At 42.3% G+C, this 24457-nt stretch overlaps 1 protein-coding gene across 2 annotated transcripts in view; it reads right to left on the bottom strand.

Moving 5' to 3' along the window:
- Window positions 1-1541: 1541 nt before the first annotated feature.
- The window catches only part of CHD1L (chromodomain helicase DNA binding protein 1 like), a 24468-nt gene continuing 1552 nt past the window's right edge, over window positions 1542-24457 (bottom strand). For both annotated transcript variants that reach the window (XM_042788478.1, XM_042788479.1), the window contains exons 2-23: window positions 24261-24373; window positions 23367-23473; window positions 21991-22105; window positions 20442-20473; window positions 18291-18372; window positions 16848-17010; window positions 16354-16509; window positions 15044-15136; window positions 14509-14605; window positions 13005-13078; window positions 11803-11913; window positions 10114-10228; window positions 9518-9671; window positions 8232-8397; window positions 6733-6878; window positions 6206-6369; window positions 5265-5473; window positions 4096-4194; window positions 3293-3363; window positions 2917-3031; window positions 2560-2668; window positions 1542-1877 (exon numbers count right to left, since the gene is read on the bottom strand). In XM_042788478.1, coding sequence (XP_042644412.1) covers window positions 1799-1877; window positions 2560-2668; window positions 2917-3031; window positions 3293-3363; window positions 4096-4194; window positions 5265-5473; window positions 6206-6369; window positions 6733-6878; window positions 8232-8397; window positions 9518-9671; window positions 10114-10228; window positions 11803-11913; window positions 13005-13078; window positions 14509-14605; window positions 15044-15136; window positions 16354-16509; window positions 16848-17010; window positions 18291-18372; window positions 20442-20473; window positions 21991-22105; window positions 23367-23473; window positions 24261-24284 — 2481 coding nt within the window. In that variant the 5' untranslated portion in view covers window positions 24285-24373 and the 3' untranslated portion in view covers window positions 1542-1798. The remainder of the gene's footprint in view (window positions 1878-2559; window positions 2669-2916; window positions 3032-3292; window positions 3364-4095; window positions 4195-5264; window positions 5474-6205; window positions 6370-6732; window positions 6879-8231; window positions 8398-9517; window positions 9672-10113; window positions 10229-11802; window positions 11914-13004; window positions 13079-14508; window positions 14606-15043; window positions 15137-16353; window positions 16510-16847; window positions 17011-18290; window positions 18373-20441; window positions 20474-21990; window positions 22106-23366; window positions 23474-24260; window positions 24374-24457) is intronic.

Genomic DNA, 24457 nt, shown 5'->3' with positions numbered 1-24457 from the left:
TACGACAAATCCTGTCCATGTGTAACTGCATGGTGGCCAGAGAACCTGTAGGTGGGCTGGGATTTGGCCACAGGTGTGTGTGAAGCTGAGGAACAAGCCTGCACACACTGGAATACTTGGGAATGAAACCTTCTAAAGAAGGGCAGTAAATATACAGGAAAAGAATAGGTGGAGGAACAGAGCCTTGAGTCTGCCGACTGAAATTACGTGTTCAGTCAAGCTGGCAGAGAGAAAAGCATAATCGGTGTTTTAATTCTGGCAAAGAGGGAGCGTTTTTCCAGGCTGGAGATCACTGCCCTGCTCTCTGAAAGGAGGATGAAAAGCAACATGTGCTGCTGCAGCTGATTAACAGTGCCACCAGCCGGCCTGCTGGAAGAGCGCCAGTTCGTGTGACTGGGGGAAAAACAAGGTAATGTACGTCTACTCACCACCCTTCACCCCTAAAGTCCTTGCAGTCAGACGCTGATCCTGAAAGTCATTTGCCAAATACACAGGGGCTGTTCCTGTGAGCAGCTGCTAGAAAGGTCTTACCCACAGAGGTGCTATGCAGCACTATCCTACCTAAGCTTCAGCAGGGCCAAAGAAGATAACAAATCACTCGGGGTTTTTCCAGCAGAGCTAAGGGTGAGTGACAGAGTATCCAACTGAGGAAGGCTTCCTTCTAGTGTGGAGCACACCATGCAGTGTGAGGAGCCATGTCAGAATCAGGCCTGAAATTATTAAGTAACCAGATGGTACTCCAGAGGCAGTGTAAATGCAGCCTGTGAGACCTGTGCTGGCAATTAGATATTTAAAGACATACTTTCCACTGCTTGTGGGGTGATTTCCTATTGGAAGCTGAACTTTAAGTTGAATTAAGTTTGGCATCTCAGTCCCTCTGGTCAAAACACTTACTAGGGGAGTTACTATTGCCTGATTGTACTAAAAAAACCCCATAAAAAAATATGCTAAAACCAATAGTGCCAGCAATGCAAAAAAAACAGGAAAGTTCTGTTGCAATAAAGACAACATCAAAAACTGCATTAAGATTTCGTTAGAGTGAATCAAAGGGTCATGGAACGTTTCACAGAGCTTTTTGGACAGCAGTAAGGAACTGGTTTTGCCCAACAGCTGCAACTGTGTAATGAAAAAGTAGTTGTGGGAAAAGGAAAGGTGTCATTTATAAATCCAGTCTCAAATTTTGGCAGCCTTGCATGCCTTTGCCAAGAAAACTGGCCAGGATTTTGCTTGATTGTAAGCGTGTGATTATGTGGCTAAATTTTATATTTGAACAAATACAAAGTCAAATGGACTTCTGGGGAACTGGAAGAGAATAAACAGTTTATATTCTGTGGTTGTCACGTGGTGGTGTTAATGCAGACAGCTCCCTTTCCACTGGGGTGTCTATGTCGGCACAGACACAGAGTCCCAGGTAACCACTAAAAAGCTGACTGAAAAGAGGTATAGTGAGACAGAGGATGAAATCTGAAGGGGGGAAAAAATATGGCCAAACAATACTGTATTCCAAGCCCTAGCAATAACTTAATGTAAGGGATAACAACTGACCATCAGTAAAAGTTTAATTTTTCATCTCCAAAACAGATCTGGGATTAAGCCAAAGACCCCCTGAAGCAGTCTCATTCCTCTCCAGAGCCAATGACAATATGTAAATGTTCTGGCCAATAAAGGCAGAGAGATGCAGGGGCGAATATTGGCTGTGTAAGCCATGTTTCAGAAGTGGAGGGATACAGACTGTCTACGTGATGTTAAAAAGATCCATGGCTTTTTGTGCATGTTTCTCAATGAAATTACTGCATCTTCATGGCTTCGAGACTGTCGTTGAAGATGAATATGGTTGTGAAGCAGAGGAAGAGCCTTTATTCCTAGGAAAGTAGTATCTAATAAGAAGTGTCAAGGAGATGCTGTCAAGTGTCAGTGAATGCCAGACAACATGTCCACTAAGGGATTCACCAAAGGAGGCAGAATGCTCTGAATACTATTCTTTGTTTCAGATTTTCCGTTTCACAGAATTGCTGACAGTGGCAGTACAGCTAATGCATGTCTTCCTAGTGAAGTGACAAAACACAGCCTCCTTGTAAACCTGTTTCCTTTCCTAGAAGGTGAAAGCAATGAACTGTTTTGTTCTAAGAGCCTGTCCTAACACACACCAACTCCACCGTGTTCAGCCAAGGAAGCAGGTTAACACTTTCTTGGAACACTGTAATGGTTTTTTCACATTCTCACTTTTGCTACTTTATGAGTCACTTCCATTACTCTAAAATTCCAGTCGTCTCCCCCACAGACGTGGCATATACAGGTAAGTTGATGCCTGTCAACAGAAGACTAGCACCTAGTTCTAACAAATTCTGACAGGCATACTGAATCACGCTGATCTGTCATTATTACCTAAAATGGTAAGTCTTCACTGTGGAATGAGTACCTGGATGACAGCACAGTCAGAGAAACCAAGTTTTTAGCTGGACTGTGGCGTCTGTGCCTTGCTTTGCATTCACCAAGATATTTAGGGGATCACTTCCACTTTATATTGTGAACAAAATAAGACACACTCCAAAAGGATACATAAGAGTGGGGATACCCCGTGTTGCCAAATATTTTTGGATGAGTCGCTCCGTACCATACCAGTTGAAACCTTTTGTTGCATATCCAATACGTGGAAGATGCACTGTTGCTGAGAAGGAGGGAACAGAGAGTGCACACTCTTTAAAGACAAGATACACATATAGAAAGCAATCTAGATAAGGACTTTAAGCTACCCAACAAGATCAGAAGAAATATTTTGGAACACGACATATCTGCCACAGGGATCTTGCTCTTACTTCACTTCAGAAAAAAGTACAGGAGAGGTAGAAATTAGTCATTGTCTTTAGGTGCAATCACACATGTAAGGATTCACTGTTCTACTGCACAGACACTTACCATTCCTTTTCTTGGCTGCTAAATAAATCTTCTTCAGGCCCTTTTCCAGAGCAGACAGCTTAATGCCAGACAAGTTGTTAGACCGATCCCGGTGCTGAGCTACAATCAAGGCCAACTAAGGAGAAAACACACAAAAAATTGAAATGGAGTCTATATACAGTGCTAAGAGGCACAGTGATAGCTGCTGGAAAACTGCATTACTATTAGCTTTAATAAATTAGAAAAAGATCTTCTTTTCTCTAATGTTTATCTTCAACTTGGCCATGTTCAGAATTCAGTGCAATTGCTATTGGGAAAAGGACAGAATGTTCATTTCACACAGCTTCAAAAACATGTGGACAGAGCAACAAAAAAAAAAGGAGCTTCTCATTCTCACCAAGTCTTGTCCTTTTTTCCTGGATTTTTTATCATCAATGGGGAATAACAGGGTTCCTCCTAACTCCAGGTCTGTCCAGAAAACAAGAACAGAACAATAAAAAAATCAGTCCTAAAGAGTCAATAGGCAATCAATGCAGAAGTGATTTCACTGTCACGTTCTGTTCTCCTTGGATTTATCTCCTCGTGATGGTTTCAGCAAAGTCAGACATAGATAGAAGCAAGACAAATGTTTATCCTCATCCCCATCCCAAGACACACACGCATCCCAGTTAAAGACCACAAATGGAAAGAGAGACACTGGAACAAAAAGAAGGCATCTCCTGGGAAATTAAAAAAAATGACAGGTCCACCTAACAGCAAGATGTGCATTCCTCACCAGCTACCGGTAGCTCAAAACTGCTAATACCTGCTCAGGAGAAGATTAGTGATTGGAGGGGAACAAAGGCTCAACTGAGTACTGCCTGAGCTGGCTTTCATTCTTCTTAAAAGCACTTTGACAGAGGATGCAGTACTCTGTCTTTTATATGGTGAAAAAAATCCTGTGAATAATGAACCAGTTTGTTTTTTTTCTTTGTGACTTGGAGTTTGGATCAGAATGACCAACCCCTGTGAAGAGTTCTCACACTCCAAACAAGCCAAAGCATTCACTCTATTACTACTTTCAGAGCTAGGGATGCACATACCTAGAGAAAGAGGAAAAAACACAAGTGTCAAGATATCCAGGCACCTCAGACCTGCAACATCAGTGGGATATAAGCTCTTTCAAGTATCTTGGCCTAAGGTCATGTTTTAATCTCTTACCTTTCATCTTTCCTGCCATCTCATATATTTTCCTTGGCTGATCAGAACGAGCCTCCAGAGCTGTAAATAAACCACCCCTTCCCCAGCGGCCGGAGTCATCTGAAATGAAATGACAAGTTAACTCCTTTTAGAAAGTGAGGTTGAAGATCACCCCTGCAGGAAAGGGACCTACTCTGTACAAATGCAACGAATGATTATCAAAAACAGATATGGGAACCACATACGATCTGAAGTCAGCCAGTACTCAAGGGAGCATCCTAGAGGATAAACCTCAGCCCTTGAGAAAAACAAACTTGTCACAGTTCCCTGAAAAACTCTGCGGGAAGAATTTCTTCTTACTGTCCAATGAGGATGCTCAAACAAACACTAACCGTGGCACTGAACATATAAACCTGTCAGTATCCTCACATATATGCATACAGGTATATAGAACATGCAACCAGTATGTCCCCAGATTGGTGTCTTGGGCTTCGCACTACTAGATGTTTGTTATTTGCAGGCTTTCACTTTTACCTGCCATTTCCACTTTAAACATGAGGTTCTGTGCTGAGTTTAATGTAAGTCAAAGCAGATTACAGTGTTCTGCTATAGCCCTGGTAAGACAGCAGCTCCAACACTGATCCAGGAGGAATTCTGTAATGAATTTATCTCCCTCAGCTTTAGTGTCTTAACAGAGGCTCATAAATTAGGAGACTAGCCTAGAGCCTCTGTACTGTCAGTGTTGAGATGAGCCCAGAGACAGAGAAACTCTGACCTCAGCCTCTGGAAGTGCCTGTCTCTCTCTGCTGACTGTATATGGGAGATGATTTTCAGTATCTCAGTTCAGTCCCTACAGCTTCCATGGGATGATCAAAATGCCCTGCGCTCTCAGAGGAACTGTCTCCACTTGGCCACAGACATAAAATTTCAGCCATACAGGCACCTTTCAAGAAGCTCACCCATAAATTCAGAGGGGACGTGAGAAGACCCATGTACACCTGGTTAGTACTTGTGGGAGTTATACATGGTGGAGTAGAGGCTGTATTGCCTCCGCACCACTCAGGAGTAAGCCAGACTCAAATCCAAATTATTTCAGTTTGGATGGGAATGAGAAACTATTGAGCTAGTAGGTCCAATTCAGCCCCCTTGTCCACCTCACCCAACAACATTCCTGTTGTTTTAAGTCCCACCTAGGCAGTGGACAATGATGGCATCCTCCTCTTCTGCTTTGGGGTGAGTGACATCTCCCATGACGTACTTGATATAATTCAGGTCTGCATCTTTGTAATCCAAATCCACACTCAGCCCAGCCTCATCCTCCTCAAACTCTTCCTCAGAGTCACTTTCCTCGGAAGGCAAGCAGGTAGATGTGTAATGATTTGCCTCCCACCAGGCCATCCTAAAACAAAACAAGAGAAGGTTATGTTCAATGAAAATCAAAGGTGGGGGGCACACACATCATTTTATATCACTGCAGTGAAACACAGGAGACCCAGACCTGCATTCCCTCTGCTCCCCTCCCCTACTTTAGACCAAAACAAATTTTAACACAGTTGTTATCTGTGATATTAAGAGCCACATGCCAGTGCGATAAACTAAATGAAGGCATGGAAAAACTGAGCATATGACAAAGGGCAAGGAGCTACTTAGAGTGGTGAAAAGGAAGAACATCTAGGAAACAAGGAGAAAGTTAAGACGCATGCCAGAGAGTCACAGATGTCAGACCAATACTTAGCGGCCAACTGTGACATTTCAGAAAACTTCTCCCAAAAGCTCACTGTACATTCAGATATGAGGTTCTTACTCAGGCCACGCTCTATGAATTAAATTAGATGTAAAGTCAGGCAGTACATTCAAGGGAAAAGAACCCTTGCTAGGGGCTCAATCCATTTTTCCACTTTCAAATCCCTCTGCTATGCAGTTTGAATACACACACAGAAACATCCTGATGTGTGAAGTTAACTCTCTCATGAGGGTGTCCTGCAGCCATTTTGTCATCTTCTCCCCCTATCCCCAGCCCCACCTGCCAGAGTGGATATAGAGCACAAGTTTCTGACAATCAGACACACATTTCTAGAGTATGGTGTAACAGACATCAGCTTACAAGTAGCGGATGCAGTACAAACCATACTTTTTCTTGTGTTCTGCCTCTGCTTTTGCTGCCTTCTTTTCCTCCATGAGCCTTGCTCTCTTTGCTGCTGCTTCTTGGCGCTTCTTCCTCCTAGCCTCCAGCTCCTCTGCACTCAGCAAGTGCTTCCTCCTAGCTGACTGTTCCCGGAGGCCTGGGAGAAGGGCCTAGAGAAAGAAAGAAGTATCACTGAAACAAACTGCTCACCCTAAAGCCATGTCTGGTGCCCACTTTAACCTACACTCCTTTCCCATTTGTCTACTTGTCCACAGGTGTTAATCATCAGATCCCAACTGTCACATACTATGTGGTTTTGTGACCTTAGTTTATCTGCACATCGTATCTCTGATCTGTTACCAGAATTGCTGAATTGTCAAACCAACAGATTCAAGAGCCAACTTTACTACACTGACATCCAAATCTTTTAACGTGCCTTTTGCAAGGTGTGGGTTAAGAGAGAAAACTGTCAGCCTCATTTTCCACAAGCAAATCAAAGAGCATCACATGCCATCTCATGTCTTTTGTCTTACGTTTGCTTTGTTCCGGAGAGCTCTCCCTTCCTTACTTGTCTCTTCAGTCAAGGCTTTCTGAAGATCCAAAAGCTGATCAAATGCTTTCTTGTCTTCTCTGCTGGGTTCTTTTGAGTAATCTTTGCCTTCGTACACATACATGTGACCTTTAAGAAATAATTTAAAAGTGTAAAAAGGAACTGAAGGCCATTAACACCTAAAATGTACAGTGAGATCAAAAGAAATTTGGTTTCTCTGTGACACTGTTCTACCCTCGGCAGAAAGAAATGTTCACTCTCATAATTATTTTTCGTATGATCAGTGTCAGCATCATGTAGAAACAAGAGAATCAAGATTTGCTTCCTTAGGCAAAACCTTTTCATTTAAGTCATTTATACTGGCAAAGAACCTTTCTTCCTATTTTGGTCAATTAATTACTTTAAGTTGTGGCTCCATCACAGTTCTCTTTGGTCATTCCATCTCTGCCAGTAGCGAATCCATTTAGCTTTGCTATCTGGTTACAGACAACTCTTGGAAAGGGACAGCAAACTTTTGCTTTTGAGTTCCCAAACAAAACAAAAGCAAGCAACTCTGGCAGCTCAGAGTTACTGCTCATCAGGTAAGCTATTTTCCCCAGTAACTATTACACAGTGTGGTACCACTGCTCCTCTTTAGGTTACCAACAGAAAATACTGCTCTTTGCTAACCTTCAGCAAATAATTACTTGTTGCTGGCAACTACTGCAGGGCAGACAATACCTAACCTGCTGGGCCATATTTCTGCTTCAGTCACAGATCTGTATTTAAGTGCTACTGTGTACTCAACTCAGAACAGAAATTCAGTCTCTCTCACCGTGATGCTAGAACAGGGAAAGTATCCTCAGAATTTATTCTCATACAGTATGGGGCTATGAAAAACTAACCACAGTTGTGTGACACGTTGGACTGGAAGGTAGAGTACTGAAGACAGAGTAGGTTTGTTCTAGTTTAGACTCCATGACCACATTTTGTACCTCATGTTTTAGAAATTTTTAAGGTCTTGTTAACTTGTGATTTTCATGACCAATAATATTTTGTTTGGGGATAAATACAAAACACCTGCTCTATAGCCTTTCCTTAAGTAACCCTTATATCTCTAAAACTGTAGAACTATCTTGATTGTTCTCTGTGGGAAAAATAGCATCTACAATTTGAATATTTCCCCTTTTCTCATGAATTTCATCCAAGGTCTTAAATATTTGAAGAACATAAAGGAATTCAGCCCCCCAGCCACCAAACCCGGCAATTATTGTAACTATTATCTTACAAATCGAAAAATAAGGACACAAGAAGAAGAAAGCGACCAATAAAGGCTTGAAGATAAAGTTTGTGGACAGACCACAAACAAAATCCAAGTCACTCACTCAATTACAAGTCCACTTTTTTTCTTGTTGCCTGAAAAATGCCACCACTGCCTGGGAAGCCTTCTCTACGAGCACCCCACTGTCATGCATTTCGTAGGCATTTAGATTCTTAACTTACCCTCTGTAGCCTCCTCTTCACTCTCTTCTTCACGTGGCAGCACAAGATCCATTACCCACTTCCCTCCTTTTGTCTCTCCAAGGATGTTCGCTAGCTCCACATCCTGTATAGTACTCCCCTCAGAGGAGAGCAATTTATCCAAGCCAAATTTCAAGATTTCACTCAGCTTTAACAAAGAGAAGGGGAAGTTCAGTATTAATATCTTGTAATTCCATGTCAATCCCAGTGTCTCAAGCTTCTCAGGCTTAAATGCAAAGGATGAATGAGTGGAGAAATCTAAGTCTTAAAGTTACCTGTCAAAATACTTACACTTTAACACACTTAGTTGTCCCAGCACCTAATGGGACAGGCCCCTACAGCCTATCTCCCTCAAACATAACTCATCCAGACCTAAAGGGTAATTTTTTTAGGGCTAAATGATAAAACAGCATTGTACTGACCACATTCAAGAAGCTATCTTCATAGACAGAAAGACTGGGCTTGTTTTTGCTCCCAACAACTTTAAAACAAAAGCCTAAATACCACAGAAATCCATGGGGAGGAAAATACCAGCATGCAATTTCCTATGGGCTCAGTTCCACTTCTCCCATGGAAACTATAATTGCTGAGAAACATGCTGATGTGTCGGGGAGGGGAGGCAGCAGGGGAAAGAATACACTAATTCCAAATCTCTCCCAGGTTTAGCTGCACACAGGGGATATACTCCCGTAAGTGTCACTTTGCCTGAGGTTCTCAGCCCAAGTTCTCAGCACAAATTCCAGCTTTCAGGTCAGAATTATAAATTATAAATCTAAAACTCCTGATACACTGTATTTGCAAAGAGGTCAACAGAAGGTTGACTGAGTTTCAGACTAGCAACCAAAAGCTGACTAAGTACTTATCAGCTCTGCTTGTGAGAGAAAAGCACCAGAGACAGATAAGTTCTAGAAACATGAGTCAGCTTCCACTTTAGATCTGTTATAATTAAAAATAAACAAATAAACCAAGGAGAGGTTCTGCCTTCCCCTTTTCTCCAAGAAAACACACCCTTTTTCAACAATGGATACGCCTCAAAATTATAAAAACTGTCTTCAAACATCAGATCTGGTCTGGACCTGGGATGTCATTTTGGTTCCCAAGAGACGCAAAAGCTGGTGTATCAATGCACATCTCCCCCCAAACATAAATGTTTGGCTAGGTTCATATCAGATATAAATACAGCAATATAAATATTTAGAAATATAAATACTCTGGGACATTTCTAAAGATGTTACTGGAGTCAAATTGAGGATATAGTTCTATTTTACCTGTAACTCTGCTGCTCCTTGACGCTTGGGCACTCCCAGAGCAAACTGCCCCCCTTCTACAATGGCATTTGTCAGCCGGAGCTTAGAGGCAGCTCTTCGGTAGATTATTTCTTCAATTGTATCTCGCCCAATCAATCGGATAATTTTTACAGGCCTTGAAAAGTTTAAGAAAATTCTTATTATTTTCCTTTTTTGAGGTGCATTAAAGCTGTTTCCTTGCATGAAGCCCTATCCCCTCACCCACTCCTTTGGTACAGAAAAAAAGGCAAGAACAAAATCAACAAAAATAAGCAGCAGAAATGTAATACTGATATATCTGCTTACTGACAGGGGAGAAATGCTCACTGCAAAAATGCAAGCTAACCTTCAGATTCCCTCTCCTCCTCCAAATCTACAAAGCTCCCACCCTAGACACATGACAAGGACAAGCCTACATGAGGCTGCAACAGAAAAACTAAGACATAAAATCCTCTCCGCTCTCCTCCTTTGATCTTCAATCTATTGTCCTTTAACCCTCCATTGACTATGGATAGGGAAAGCAATACTGAAAGGCCAAGAAAGTCAGCAACCAAACCAGAAGTAGCAACATTTCTCACTTGTGCTGCCCGATCCGGTGAGCTCGCGCTATTGCTTGTAAGTCATTTTGTGGGTTAAAATCGCTATCAGTAAAAATAACTGTATCTGCTGCTGTCAGGTTCATGCCAACTCCACCTACAAGCAAAGAAAGAGGTCACAAAATGTGTCACCAGCAGAAGATAAAGGAGAAGCTGGAGAATTTATGCTATGCAAGGTTCTGTCAGATCTGCTCAACTGTATCTAATTTAATCTGCCTCTCAATCCCAAATTTAAATCTCGAGGGCTTAAAAGATGGGTACACCTTCCATTTCCAGCTTCCAGCTTTCTGCAACAGCCCCAAACCAAGCTGTACTGTGCAATGTAGTCAAAAAAGATAGGGTGCAAGTGAACCAATGCAAAGGGGAGTGGTTGTTAAGACTGATGAACACAGACACATTCTTCTGCTGGCAGGCAGATTAACTCAGCAAGGACTGGCTTCACTGAGGGTACAAGGGACTGTCTGTGTCATGACTTGGCTGCAGCACAGAAGCAACAGGTAAATACAATGCTGAAAACAGTGGAAAGCACCAGGCCCAACTATACAATAACCAGAGCCTAGGCATTTATATGACTTAAAGTTTTTGAGGTTAAAGTCTGGGCTCTCATGGAATTAAAAGAAAAAAAAACATTACAGTTAATGATATTTTTTTAATACCCACAATTATGACTATGTACTGTATTTAGAGGGGGGAGCCTGCTGCCTTACATTTCTTCCAGCTCGTGCCAAGCACCTCTTCGCAGTGATCAGAACATCCCTGCAAGTGGAGACAGTCAGGCACCTGTCCATAACATAAGTGATGGAAATACCGATAGCACACCCGTTCCCAGCAGAATACAAGATACCTTGGCCAAACTTGGCAATGTGCAGTAAAAAACAACTCTGAAGCCTGGCTGACATGGGCAGGGAGAGATCAGGCACTGTGGTGAGAGGCACAGTTATTCCTACCATCTAGCATTAGGCTCTACTCTTCAGTCTCTCTCAATGCACTGCAGTATCACTGGAGCCAGGCTCATCCAGGAAAGTCTGACCAGAAGCCCAAAGGAAAACTTAGTTCAGGTTTGATGCTCGCGATCAAGCAGTGTGGATCCCTCCTCTGAAGACAAACCTGCCTCGGCGCTTGCTTCAACAGAGAGACAGGGAGGTTTGAAACTGTGTAGAAGACACAGATCTGCCTGAGGAGCTAAGAGGAGAAGCAGCACAGATGGCAGTCCCATGGTGTTCTTTGCAGTCTCAGGATGATAAAAGGCTCTCATCTGAGTCTGTCTGCCAGCTAGAGAGCATGTCCATGTTCACCAAACTCGAGAAGCAATTCCACCAGCTTACTTAAAGAAAGCCTGTTTCTGCCTGAAGTCTGGTGCTTGCAGAAATGTTAGCGAGGCTCCTTAAACTCAACCTGGCACAGGGACAGGCATTAGGGGACTTGGAATAAAAAAAGTAACTCAAGTGGCTGCAATATGAAAAGTATCTTGGCATCAGCTGCCGAAAGGAAAGCAGAGAAACCGCATGTCCTAGCTGAGAGACTCAAGTTCAGGATGTGTCTCGTCTCTCTCAAAAATCCCCCACACAAACAGGCTCTGCAGGATTCAGAATTCCCCAAAATCTTGTCAGAGAGAGCAAAAGAAGAGTACAGAAGCAAGATGGGCTGTTTGTTTTTCCCTTCCTTACTTACCCGCTCTCGTGCTCAGCAGGAAGACAAAGATGGGCTGTTGACCAAAGTTCTTAATGGCAAGATGTCTCTCTTCACCCCTAACAGAACCATCCAGCCGCTCGTAACTGTAGCCTTATCAAACAAGCAGAATGTATGTTTCTGAAATTCTGTCTATGCTCTTACTCTCTTACCTCATTCTCTACTGTCTCACTGCTGTCCTGGATCTTTTTACACCAAACCCTCCTGCATTGATTCTCTTTTATTGCCTTGAACTCCTACATTCTTTCCCAGTTAAGCCTGGTATAAACTGAAGTAGTAACCCTGACTTCCAGATTGACTGTCAGCAAAGGGTAATTTAGCCGAGTCTGAAGCAGAGACTCAGCATTTAATTTACTGCTTGGAAGCACAACAGGAATATTCAGAGCCAAAGTAAAAGACCGTTAGTACACAGTCCCATTTCAGACTATGCTGTGCTGGCTGTTGGCCCCACTAAACAGGCCAATAACCATTGGATCCTCCTTATGCAAACTCCCACGGCCTTCAATGTGCACTTTCCAGTATGGGATACGGCCCTAAATTTGGCTTTATCCTGCATTATTCGTTGTCCAAAATCATAAACACCAAACAAAAGCCTCTTTCATGAGAAATCCTAAGTAGGCATGGAGCCATGTGGATTTAAACAAAAGAAAATGTCCCAATAACACTTTGGTAGCCTTGCCAAAAATGGTCTGATCCAACCTGCCCTCGCAGAGATATTGGGGCCCCACTGCCAACAACTGTTTTAATCAAAAATCAATTTCCTGGTATGAATGTGGCCCAATTTGCATTTTGTGCTGGACAAACTGAATCTAGAGCAAGCCTACTGCCTTCAGTGTAGCTACTTCAGGACTCAGGTACAGAATTGAACACAGGTATATAAGGAAACATTGCTACCCTGACGTCTGTTAGCTTCATTTTATCGAGGGACCAATGCTGAAACTACTTTGAAGAACAACATTTAAGTGTGAACTCATTTCAGGCAGGTGGTAACACAGCAAAGAGCTGAACTCAAGACCCTCCAGCTCACAGCACCACTGCAAGAATATGGTTTCTATCTACTAAGAAGCAATAAATCCTCATCACAGTCCCTTCTCCCTCCCAGGCAATGAACCAAAATCACATGAACAATATGTGGCAGAGATCATTAGGATAAGCCGTCTGTTGCCAAAGAATGCAGAACATACCTCTATAGTCCATGTAGTCTTGCAGGATATCAAGCAGTTGAGTCATCTGAGAAAAGAGCAGGACACGGTGGCCACTGGAAGAAGAACGGTGAGGCAGCGTGAGCCTCAACATACTGTGACAGCATTTCAGAGTGGTAGAGAGGTTACAAGAGCTTAACCAGTCGCTGGTACATAGCAAGGCCTCATCACCTCTGCACTCTAAGCTTCACAGAGCCATGGCCCGTTCCCTCACATTTTCAGCCCCACATCCAGATGCAACCAGTCAGCTGCCATCACCAGTCACCACGTCTACAGTCTGGAGTCACAGAGATGTAACAAGGCTCTAGCACAGCTCTGCAGCTGGCTGGATGCAGCCTGGTCAGGATTCAAAGGATTCTGCCTAAAAGGATCCTCAGCTTCAACCTAGCATCACGATGTATTCCTCACCACATGACCTGCTACACCAGACTGCTCTCAAATCACACACTGGAAAGCATCTTAAGTGTTGGGAAAATATAATACCAGGATCTCTGTGACAGTAGAGTGTTTCTTCCTCTAGCAAAAGACCCTCAATGATCACACTCTGCCTACAGTCGTGTATAAGTGAGAAATCAACTCTCCTCCCTCCCAGCTCAAGGCCTCAGTGCTCTGTTTAAATAAGACTTCACTGTAGAGCAGAACACATGCATTGTTAAGTCCAGAATTTGCACAGGGCTGGTCCTGTGACACAGACATTCAAGAAAGAGGCACCCACTTGCAAGGTGCTATACATCAGGACAAAGACCTCCACAACGACACCAGAACTTCCCAAGGTCTGTCGAAGCTTTGTCCTTTGGAAGTAGTCAAATGGAAATCACAGTCCAATTAAGAGAGAAGGTAGAATCTGTTGCATGCAGAAGGCGCTACTTCACAGACTGCGCAAGAATGCAACCCGCAGTTTGACTTGCCTCCAATCTTGAGAGCAGGAGGTAAATACCCCGGGTCCTTGGGTTCCAGGTTCTGAAGTCACCAGAGCCCAGCACCACTAGTTCTGAATGCCATTCACAAAGCTGAAGTTTCAGCCTATTCTTGCGTTTTGGTTCAGTCAAATTTCTTTTTCACATTTGCTATACATTCTGCCTTACCGGCTAGCATGGGCATGGTAGCACAAAGGAACCCAACTGATGCATTGAAAGCTACTCTCAGGAAACCCATGGTCAAACCAAATATGCTCAACACCCTGTCAGTTGGTTATTCTCCCAGGTTCTCAAATACGAGAACATGTCAGAGCATTAGTGAAGTGTTTCGAGAAATGTTTAAAGGGAAGCTACAAAAATCTTTGAGGTTCCTCTACCATCTCTAATGCAGCTCCTCATACTGAAATGACTTCTTTCAGGTAGCCAGTAACGTGCAATAAATAGGGCAGCACTAGTGTTGTGATGAATATCTCCTCAATCTATAGCTAAATAAGGTAGTTTGACTTCCCAATTTACCTGTTCTCCCCCTGTCAACCCCACCCTGTCTTCCCCACTCCAACATGACATACCCAGCATATAAAAATGAAAGTAGTTTATCCAACAAACACAGCTTGCCACTGGCTTCAACAATATGGTCTCCAATCTCAAAGGGTTCTGGCTCAACACCTGGAACAGACAGGAATTTCAGAAGCAGACCTAATAATATGCAAATAACAGCTCAGTGGTCAACCTCAAGTGTGTCTGCACTACCAGTTATCACCAAGTAGACCCTCATGATGCTTGCTTTAGAAGTGATGGTCCTCTGTCTCTAAAGAACACCCCCGGTAGTTCACAAAGCATTGTGATTTCATTGTTTGGTTGAGAAAACAAGCAGAGAGCTGCAGTAAGAAACTCTGACTTCAGTCTCCTACTTTATTCCTCATTATTGATGAACTGTCGTATGTTGGAACTGGTCACAAACTCACAGCTGGTTCTGATTCAAGTACAACATTGTTTACTACTTGCTTCTTCTAAGCAGTACACTGCCAAGCGATAACAGGAAAACATTGTGTAAAACAAGAAACTTACTTCTTTCTGTTTCAAGAGAAAGGAGTGCTTTCTTACCATTGAAAAGGTATGGGTGGGCAACACACTTCCGAAGCTGAATTAAGACATTCTGAAGTGTCACCTTCCTCCCTGTTTCACTTTCAAATGCATCTGGAACAAAGAACATGGAAAAGGATCTGAACAGGAACGCCCATGCTCCATCAGTGGGTGTGACTGGGAATGTCTGGGCACCAAGCACTGCTCTGCAATGCTTTAGCACTGGAGCATCTCCCTCTGCCTATCACATCTGCATCTGAATGTTCATCTCAAGACTAACACACCTGTTTTCATGGACAAAACAAAGTTTCCCTCACATTTTTTACACAAGCCTTTAGAAAAAGACCCTGATGAAAACTGCTCTGCCTTGTCAAAACTCCTTGAAACTTTCTGGACTCCTTGGAATGGGTCACTATCATTTTTATAAGAGTGAATTATAGATCTAGAAATCAACAAAAATAGTGAAAGAGATTTGGTGCAGTTCATTTGAATTTTCCAACAAAAAAAGTAATACAACAGAGTCAAGATCTACTGGACAATCGGGATGTTAAGAAGGGTTGCATTTTTGTGAGAAGAAAAAGAAGATATGTGCACATATGCTGGCTATAAAAGAAGGTTCCGTCTGCCTGGTGATGCTGTTGGCTCCTTGATGTACCAGGCATTAGCCCCAGAAGAACAAAGGGTCTTCATCCCCCCAAGTTTTACTTTCCCTACAACACATAAGCACTGGCAAGCCATATGATGTGGTATGCGTAGATGGAAGAGGAATCATTCAGAGAGAAGCAAATACTTTCTCTCTCATACCTCAGGATGCTTTGGTTAGTCCACATGAAGTGACAAAGGGTGAGCTATTATGGTAAGAGTCTAAGGCTGCATTGCCTATATGGCCCTGTGGTTTCCTAAGAAATTCCTATTGACATTCAGTATATTTAAATTTGCTGTATGGTATCTGTACTACTATTGGAAAATTTGTAGAAATTCACATATCTAAAATTTCCCGTACCATCCTTTTATCTGAACATAAAAACATGGGATAGGAGCAGGCTTACCTGGTGACAAATATTTTTAATTACCGGCTGGCCCAAAGCTGAATCCTGAAGTTGACCCTCCCCAGACCTGCAAAAGCTCAGCTCTAGATTCATACATCTCTTATTTTATCACAAGCTAAAACCACAAATCAAGCAGTCCAAAGCACTGAATTTGGCATGTTCGTTCTATGCGCATTCTGCAGGCCAAACTGTCTTCTCCTTCACTACAACAGAGCACAGATTTATAAAAGGAATTAATTTTGGTTTTAAAATTAGCCTATCAGGTTCAAACTCCTCAGTTACCTAGATCTTTTGTCAAAATGGCCTTGTAGTACTTCCTTTGCAGAGCTGACATTCCATGGTACAGAACCACTTCCACCTTCTTTGGCAGCTCTGCAGCCACCTCAGACTTGACTCTTCGAAGCAAAAATGGTTGCAGAAGATTGTGCAATTCTTTGGCTATGCAGAGGCAGGGAAAAAAAAGAGAGGAGATTATTGCATTAAATGTAAGGAATTTTTATGGTACCTTCACAACTATACTTTCAAAATAAATGTATAAGGAACTTTACAACTATTAGTGAAATGATTCAAGCCCAGTCTTACAGAGAGACAAAACCACAGCTACATACCTTAGATATGTAAGAACTACATCAAAGTAAGTAATCATTACTTTTAGCAGCTTTGTTTTAAAGCTAGTCAGCTTTAATAAAAAGCAAATAAAGTGGACACAACATGTCTGCTTCCTAGTGAAGATAACAGCTGGTTCTGATTCAAGTACAACATTGCTTATTACTAACCTGGCTCACTCTCTTTTTCAATTGCTTGGTAGTACTCAACAAACTCTTTCACTTGTTCCCCAGGAAAGATACCAGGCTCAACAAGGCTGAGTAAGGAGTACAGTTCTTGGATGCTGTTCTGGATTGGAGTGCCTGTGAGTAGGAGGCTGAAGCCTACTGAGAACTGAAAGAACCAGCAACAAAACAAAATTATTAGGAGAAAATATCTGGAATTAAAGTCACTTAATATACAACTCCACTCATGCCACTCTTAAGCTTAACTTAAAGATAACTGGTGGCACAGAACTGCCTGCAGAATGCTGCAGACGTCAGCCAAAACCATCCAACATGAGGTATGGTGTAACAAGTCAAACAGCTCCACAAACTGACTAGGATGGCACCAATGCAAGGGAGACGGTATAAGCAAAATAAGAACAAAATGCAAACCCAACACCATTAAAATTCTCAGATCCCTGCATTCACAGTCCAATACTGCATACTCACTGTTAGGTAATGAGAGATGACTGGAGATTGCTGTTGGAATAGGACAGTGATATGAAACTGAAAAGACTATGTCCATTTCTGTTTGCTGGCTGACAAACACAGCAACATTATTTGGTCCAAGTTGCTTACAGTAATCCTTGTAAAGATACCTGGGGATTATGGTTACCTTTGAAAAAATACAAGTCTTCTCTCAAGTTTGGTAATAGAAAATACATTTGAAGGAAAGCTAAGGTAAATCATGCCTACTTCGTGACTACAACCAAAGTTCCTGAAATGAAGACATCTTGGACAATAAGCTCAAAAGATGTGGGACTTTCAGGAATTTAATAAAAAACCCCTATTTTTCAAGGTACTATAGTTCATTGTTGCTCATGCCAACCCAGACCTAATGCCCATGTTTCACTGCCATGACAAGAAGTGCAGCCTTCATTCAGGCATTCATTGTATGTTGGGAGGGTGCTTTGGCAGCTGGAGCAATTCTACTAATTTCAATTTAAAAAGGGTGGCTCCGTTAAATGCGATAATGGAAGTCAACAGTTCATGACTTGAGATCCCATGAAATAGGTGAGGGTTCCTTCACCCTCCCAGAGCTGGAGATAGCCTCTTGTCACTTTAAACTGTCTTAGGTCAGCCAGACTTCTACCACATCAGTAGCACAGCAGTGGTTCGGCACTATGTCTGGCTGCTTTGCATTTTTTGGTCTCTCAAATTGCTCCAACGTGTCAAGCCCAAACATGACTCTGCATAAGAGAGAAACTCCAAATACTGCCCGCCTCCATGCAAAGCCAAGGAGATAGGCCTTCATCTGTCTGCCACTAAACATGGGAATCTGTTCACCAACTCTGATGGCAACTGGTTGTGGCCCAGAGCTTAACAAATACTCAGAGGAACAAAGAACCTGTATGCCATACTGAAGAGAAGAAAGGCTTTAGTCACTAAAAGGTAAATGAGTTATTTTACCTCAGAAAGTGTCTTGTAAAGCAGAGAACTTTGATTTTTCAGTCTGTGAGCTTCATCTACAACCAAGGCAGCCCAGTTAAAGCTGAAAAAACAGCATCTTCAGTTAAGGGCAGACAATTCATTCTTGTCAGTACAAAAAGACTGAAATAAGTGGTGGATCTGCTTGGCTGAACTTGAGATGGTACTACCTCACGAACCACCAGCAAAAATCACAAGCAGGGTGGGAGGAATTCGCAAGCATTAGTTTTCAGGAACCAACACAGCTTCTTAACTATAGCTTGGATGAGTTTTTCTGCAATCAAAACTAAGTAACTTCACTCGAATTCGTTACTTCTCTCTCCACCCCCATTTCTACGGGGAAAATGACATAAGCACAAGTTATTCAAACATTCAAGGAGGTCCAGAGTTTGGATCAAGAGAGACGTGAAACTAGGCCCTTGCACCTGTGCAAAAACTCAACAACTATGATCAGGTAGTGATGTCAGTGATTGCAAATCACCCAAGACAGGACCTTCAGCTTGTTCTGGGCTTGATACAGTACATGCAATGTCTCATCAAGTAGGTTGCAGAGTCATGGGTGACGTAGCAGATCCACTAGGCTTAATGCAAATTCCAGCTCTGTCCAGCCCTCAGTGCTTGTGCCTCCTTATCACCAGGGTTTCAACTCCCACATCACAGAGTGATTTCCATGTAGTCAAGTCTGGCTGATGGGTAGGCAGAGGAGGGAAAGCATGACCAGCTTTTCTTACTCACTTCTGTTTCCAGGGGAATACAAGGGCTGGAATCACAGGGATCTACATTCTACCCACAGTATTTCTGCATCACTTGATTCCCCTCTTTTCTATTTAAGAGTGGTTTTCCACCACCAGGACAGTGAAATGTCATTACTCTTATTCTACAGGCTCAGCAACTGAATCTCTCCACACTACACTACAACAGGGCTTTTGCTCAACTCATTTGTGTTGTTACACTGCTTGTAAGTGGTGGTGGTGGTAAAGACACCTGATAACTCTGACCCACCTTTATGAAGTGCTCCAAGCACTCCTACACAGGACAAGGTACAAATAATTAGCAGCCACTTTTTTTCAGAGGAATATTAGAGGGCAAAAAAACCCTTGAGTGACATGGCTTTGAGGTTATGTGCTAGCCTGAGACGTAGGAATTTGCACTGGAGCTGACATTTCTGCAATACTAGAGCTAGTTACTAGCTCTCCCTGGATACTACATCCCAGGGCTAAGCTGCAAAATAAGCAGAATCATATGCAGCAGTGCAGAACATGATACCAAAGTGCACGGACAGTATGGCCATGGCTACCTCTTGTAAGGCCTGTCTTCTACCACCGTGCACTCATCCAGCACAATCTGCTGTTTCCACCAGTGGCCAAGGGCAGGTGCTTTGCAGAAAGTCAACAGAGCACCCACAGTGCGCCTGACTAGTGCTGAGAGATCCAAAATTGTGTCAGTGGGGGTCACTGGGTTTCTGCTCCTACAAAGATCCTGAGCCATTCATGATATCTGGCTGCCCCCCAGCATTTGTCACAGCTCTTACCACTATTGCAAGGCATTGGTGCTATTACTAAAAAATATGAAAATTACTCCCCTTTCAAGTGTAGGCTTCTTTATAGTCCTGCGTGACCATGACAATACTTCCTACAGGCTGACCTTCAGCTGCTTAATCTGTCTTTCTGGAAAGCACAATGCTTTATAAACCCTCCAGAGTTCTGACTGGTGGCAGGAGGCGATAAACTTCAGGACACAGTATTAGCACATGATCACCATAGTACAATGCAGGACAATGTCAGCAAATTCTGCATCTAATACTTTTACAGTCTGAAGCTTTTGAAGACCTCCTCTGTTCTAAATATCGATCTTCTGGACTGATATTTAGTGTACTTCTATAAAGCAGTATGTATCACATTATTTTGAGTCAACTGGCTTGAAAACTGTCCTTGGGGGAAGTTTACGTACATCTTAGCTGACATTAAAAATTCTTCACTGAAAGTTGCTAAAGGCAAAGCTCTAATCACAAGCAAAGAACATCACTGGCTCTTGCAAAACAAGCATGGGATCTCACACACATACAAACACACACTTAAGAAACTGCTAACAGACACGTAGAATGAAATTTGAAAAAATTAAAAGCAGACTCACAGTTTTAGAAATGCTGCATCTTTCAGGCAAATCTGCAATGAAAAGAAATGAACCGTGATTTATGACTTAGGTTAATACACCAGTTAAGACGCAGAACATCTTTTTTTCTACTTGCAAACTCTGGTGGAATGGAGAAGAGTAGAATGAAACCACCTATTACATGAGAAAAGTAACATGACAGCTATTGTAACCACCATCTGTTGTGGTCCTACATTTTAACTCTTGCCAGCAGTAGAACCTCAGAGAATGCAAATTTACACACACCATAAATGCTCTTCACATTTGTGAAGTTCTTCATATCTTTCTCACTCAGAAAGATACTCACCAAGAAACACCATGTACCTTCAGCATCACAGTCTTTTTCAGTCTAACCAAACATATGCTTCAGTGGGTTAATCTAAGTTATTACAATGACCTGGTTGTATCCTAAAGTGTAGACATTGCTTGCCCACCCTCAGAAGAAGATAAATCAGGTCGTTCAAGAGAAATCCTTAAAAATCATAGAATTTTATCATCAGAAGCAATGGAGACAAGAAAAATCCTAGCTAAGTGAATATCGTGATACAGTCAACCACTTTCCTGGACTTGCTTCAGTATGAGCGCCTCCATTTATCACATTCAGGACAAGGGCTGACACTGCTACCCACTCCCACTTATGCACTGTGGAAAAAGATACAGGTTCCAAGTGGTCAGCTACACAGCTCCCAGTAGAAAGAGACCATAAAATACTTGGAGAGAGGGAAAGCAAAAGGGCAAAGGGAAAGAGAAATCAGAAGGGGAAAAAAAAAAAAAAAAAGAAAAAAGGAGCTGTAGGAGATGCTTTTCATCTAATTTTAAGTTGATGTATTTGTTAAGGGATTGTTAAAATAAAAACAAAGTGCTGATATGAAGTAACACCTGAATGGAACTGATTCATAAGAAAAAAATAAGGGTTTTTTTCCCACTCCAGGTAACTAAGCACCAGGTCATGCAAAGTCCAAAGCAGTGACCAAAGCAACTCTATTCTGGTTGGTTCCATTACAGCAGGACAGGATCCTCTCAGGTGAACTCTGATCAGACTCAGCCCAAAGTCCTACCAGCTGCAACAGGAACTTCACCATTTTGCAGTCCAGAGATGAAAGTTTTGCCTGAGGAGGGCATGTTGAAGAGGGCACAAAAAAGAAATTCCTTCTAAGTGTTCTTGTATTGCCTGCTTAATAGAATCTTAATAAACATAATGCATGTGTACACTTGTACTAAATTTTAAAGGTCCATAGGGCACCACACAAAGACAATGAAGACACCATTTAGCACTAGTTAAGAATGGACATGCGTCTGTTTTCTTTACTCAAGCTGTGATACAGCTAACCAGTAAAGCTGGAGTTAAAGTAGGGGACACAAAAACTACAGCACCTTAGATGAGCTGATGAAATGGGTTACAGAGTAGAAAATCACTGAGGAAGGTCAGAGATGAGTAGAGAGGACAAGGCATGAGTTGGCTGGTGCAGAGGAATGGAAAAGGTAAGGGAAAACTTGAGACCTCCTTTCAAGTGACAAAGACATCACATACCTCATATGTTGTCAAGAGCACATGGAAGTGAGATTGCTCCTTCAGGTTCTGCTGCAGTTTGGGGCGCTCCTCCTTGTTGCCTATGTACGTCACAAAGGAAAGACCTGGAGCAAACCTGTTGTCAAGAGAAAGACAGAGCAAAAACAGTGAGTCAAGTTAAGTCTTTCATGTGTTTACGACCCTGGACCCCATTACCAAACATAGCTACTGCACAGATAATGAGAACCTCCTATCCAAACACCCTGCCCTCCTGTGAGATGTGGCTGGATCTCAGCTTCTGAACCTAACCCCTTCCTGATTAATTTGCATCTCAGGTTGGCACCTCAGCTGCTGGTTCTGGTTTGGGCAGGTCCCAAATAAACTGCATTCTCCTAGGTCTCAAAGTCCAAGGCAGATGATTGAAATCTAGTCTTATGGCCCATCTGTTACACCAAGCTGAAAAAGCTCATGAGAAGCAGGTGAATGAATACAGTTCGCCCATTTGGGACCAAAGAATTGGCCTAAATCATGCTAAAATGAAGGCAAACAACGTCTGCAGCAAACAGGTCCAAGTCAGGGCCTCAAAAATCTATCCCCTTAGCCAAAAAGCAGATAAAAACAGTTCCATGGAGGAAGAGTTGGGACCATAAAATTCTTACTTAATCCCACCACTGATATTTGCCTAATATTCCTCCTGGGTAGCTGTTCATTGATGATCTACGAAGGGATGTACTTTCCCCCAACTATTCCAGCTGCAAGTCTATCCAAATCAGGCTAGCTGACTTCAGAATGTAAGCTGGATGACTTCAGATGCTGAGAGACATCATCGCCCAACAGTCACACAGACAGACTTCTGTTCTAATCTTGAACTTTCTGTCCCCCCTCTTAAAAGGTGTCTTCAGGTTCCAACTCAAAAACGTACAGATTCTGGGCATAGTGAATGTGCTGTCAGCACAGTCATTGCACCCCAGTGAAGACAGGTCGCATGCACAGATGTAAGGTAATTTGCATGCATATGTAAGCATGCCAAGAAAGATACTATTCAGCTTGGGTCTTACCTTTCATCATACAGAATCCTGGCTGTCTTCAGCAGATTTTGCCTAAGGGAGGCTGAGCATGGAGGGTTACAAATCAATAAAAAGCAAGGAGCTAGTGGGGGCAATTTGAACTGAAAGTCAGCCAATACTATAAGCTAGATGAATGAATGCATATCAAGGCGTTGTAAAGACTATGCATTAACTGCATAGTTTGAATTGATTTGTTGGTTTAGAAGCTTCCTTTTTTACTTTTTTTTTTCCTTTTGAAAGGAAGAAAAACGTTGGACTGAGCACTTTGAACAGAATCTTTGTAACTTGCTGTGTAGGAATACAATGAGCCAGACAACTGTTGAAACTTACCTCTCAAGTTCCTCCTTCCAGTTGCTCAGAACGGACAGAGGACAAAGTATCAGAAATCTCTCTTTGTTTGTTAATTTTTTTGTCAAATAAAGAAGCAGAGAAATAGTCTAGAAGGCAAGGAAAATAAATTTTTTTATAACAAGGACAGGGTTCAACCCAATAGCCTGAATCTACATAACCTGTCTCCTTGTTGAGCTTTGTAGCTAGTTCCCACATGTTCTCTAAGCAGAGCTAACAGAATATCAAATGAAATTCACTATCAGTGACAAAAAAAGCTTAGATCCCAAAATGTGACCTCGATATCTGGAGCCCCTTTCCAAATACCTTTCTCTCACAGTCACAAAAAAGAAGATCTACCACACATCACTTTCTAAAACTAACAGTTTGTTATTTAAGACCCATTGAATACCACCAGCTGAACCAAAGCACAAGCAGTCATTTTACAACAGAACCGAAACCCATTGAAAAACCTACCAAATTAAAAAAAAAAAAAAACTCTGAAAAACTTGTACCTGTAAATTTTAATCCATGTTGACAAACTCAAAAATCATCTTGCTGCAGGTGTATCAGAATGACACCATCCTCTCTGTACTGGCTGTGTATTGTGCCTTCAACTCTGCACACTATGAATTATGCATTAAGATGTCTGTATAAAATGACCACTACTCTTTCTATGAAACCCTGAAACCTTTTTAGAGTGCTACTCCAGACTTAGCAGTTGTTTTAAGTGATTAAGGAATGAAAGAAACAATGAGCTCTCTGAGTATGGACTTCAGCATGGAGCTGCTTAACTGACCAATGATCAGGGTGCTTTTTTCTTTTTCATTCTGCAGAAACTGAAAAAAAAAGTTAGGCAAAGATAATTTTCCAGAAGAAAAAAGGGAGAAGACACACCTGACAAGTCTTCCCAAGGCCCATCTCATCTCCCAGGATACAGCCATGCTGGACTTCATAGCATTGCACCAGCCAGTTTACACCTTCTATTTGATAGGGACGCAGCTTAATGCCTGGGAAAAAAAGCAATTTGTTACATTTACACCTTTATCCAATACACTCCATGCACAGTTACACCCTGAAGCCACCTGAAACAA

Source organism: Tyto alba, unplaced genomic scaffold (genome assembly GCF_018691265.1).
Source record: "Tyto alba isolate M040663 unplaced genomic scaffold, T.alba_DEE_v4.0 Super-Scaffold_14, whole genome shotgun sequence".
NCBI classification, from domain to species: Eukaryota; Metazoa; Chordata; class Aves; order Strigiformes; family Tytonidae; genus Tyto; species Tyto alba.
Note: the sequence above shows the minus strand (reverse complement) of the source record. Positions and strands in the feature narration are given on the sequence as shown.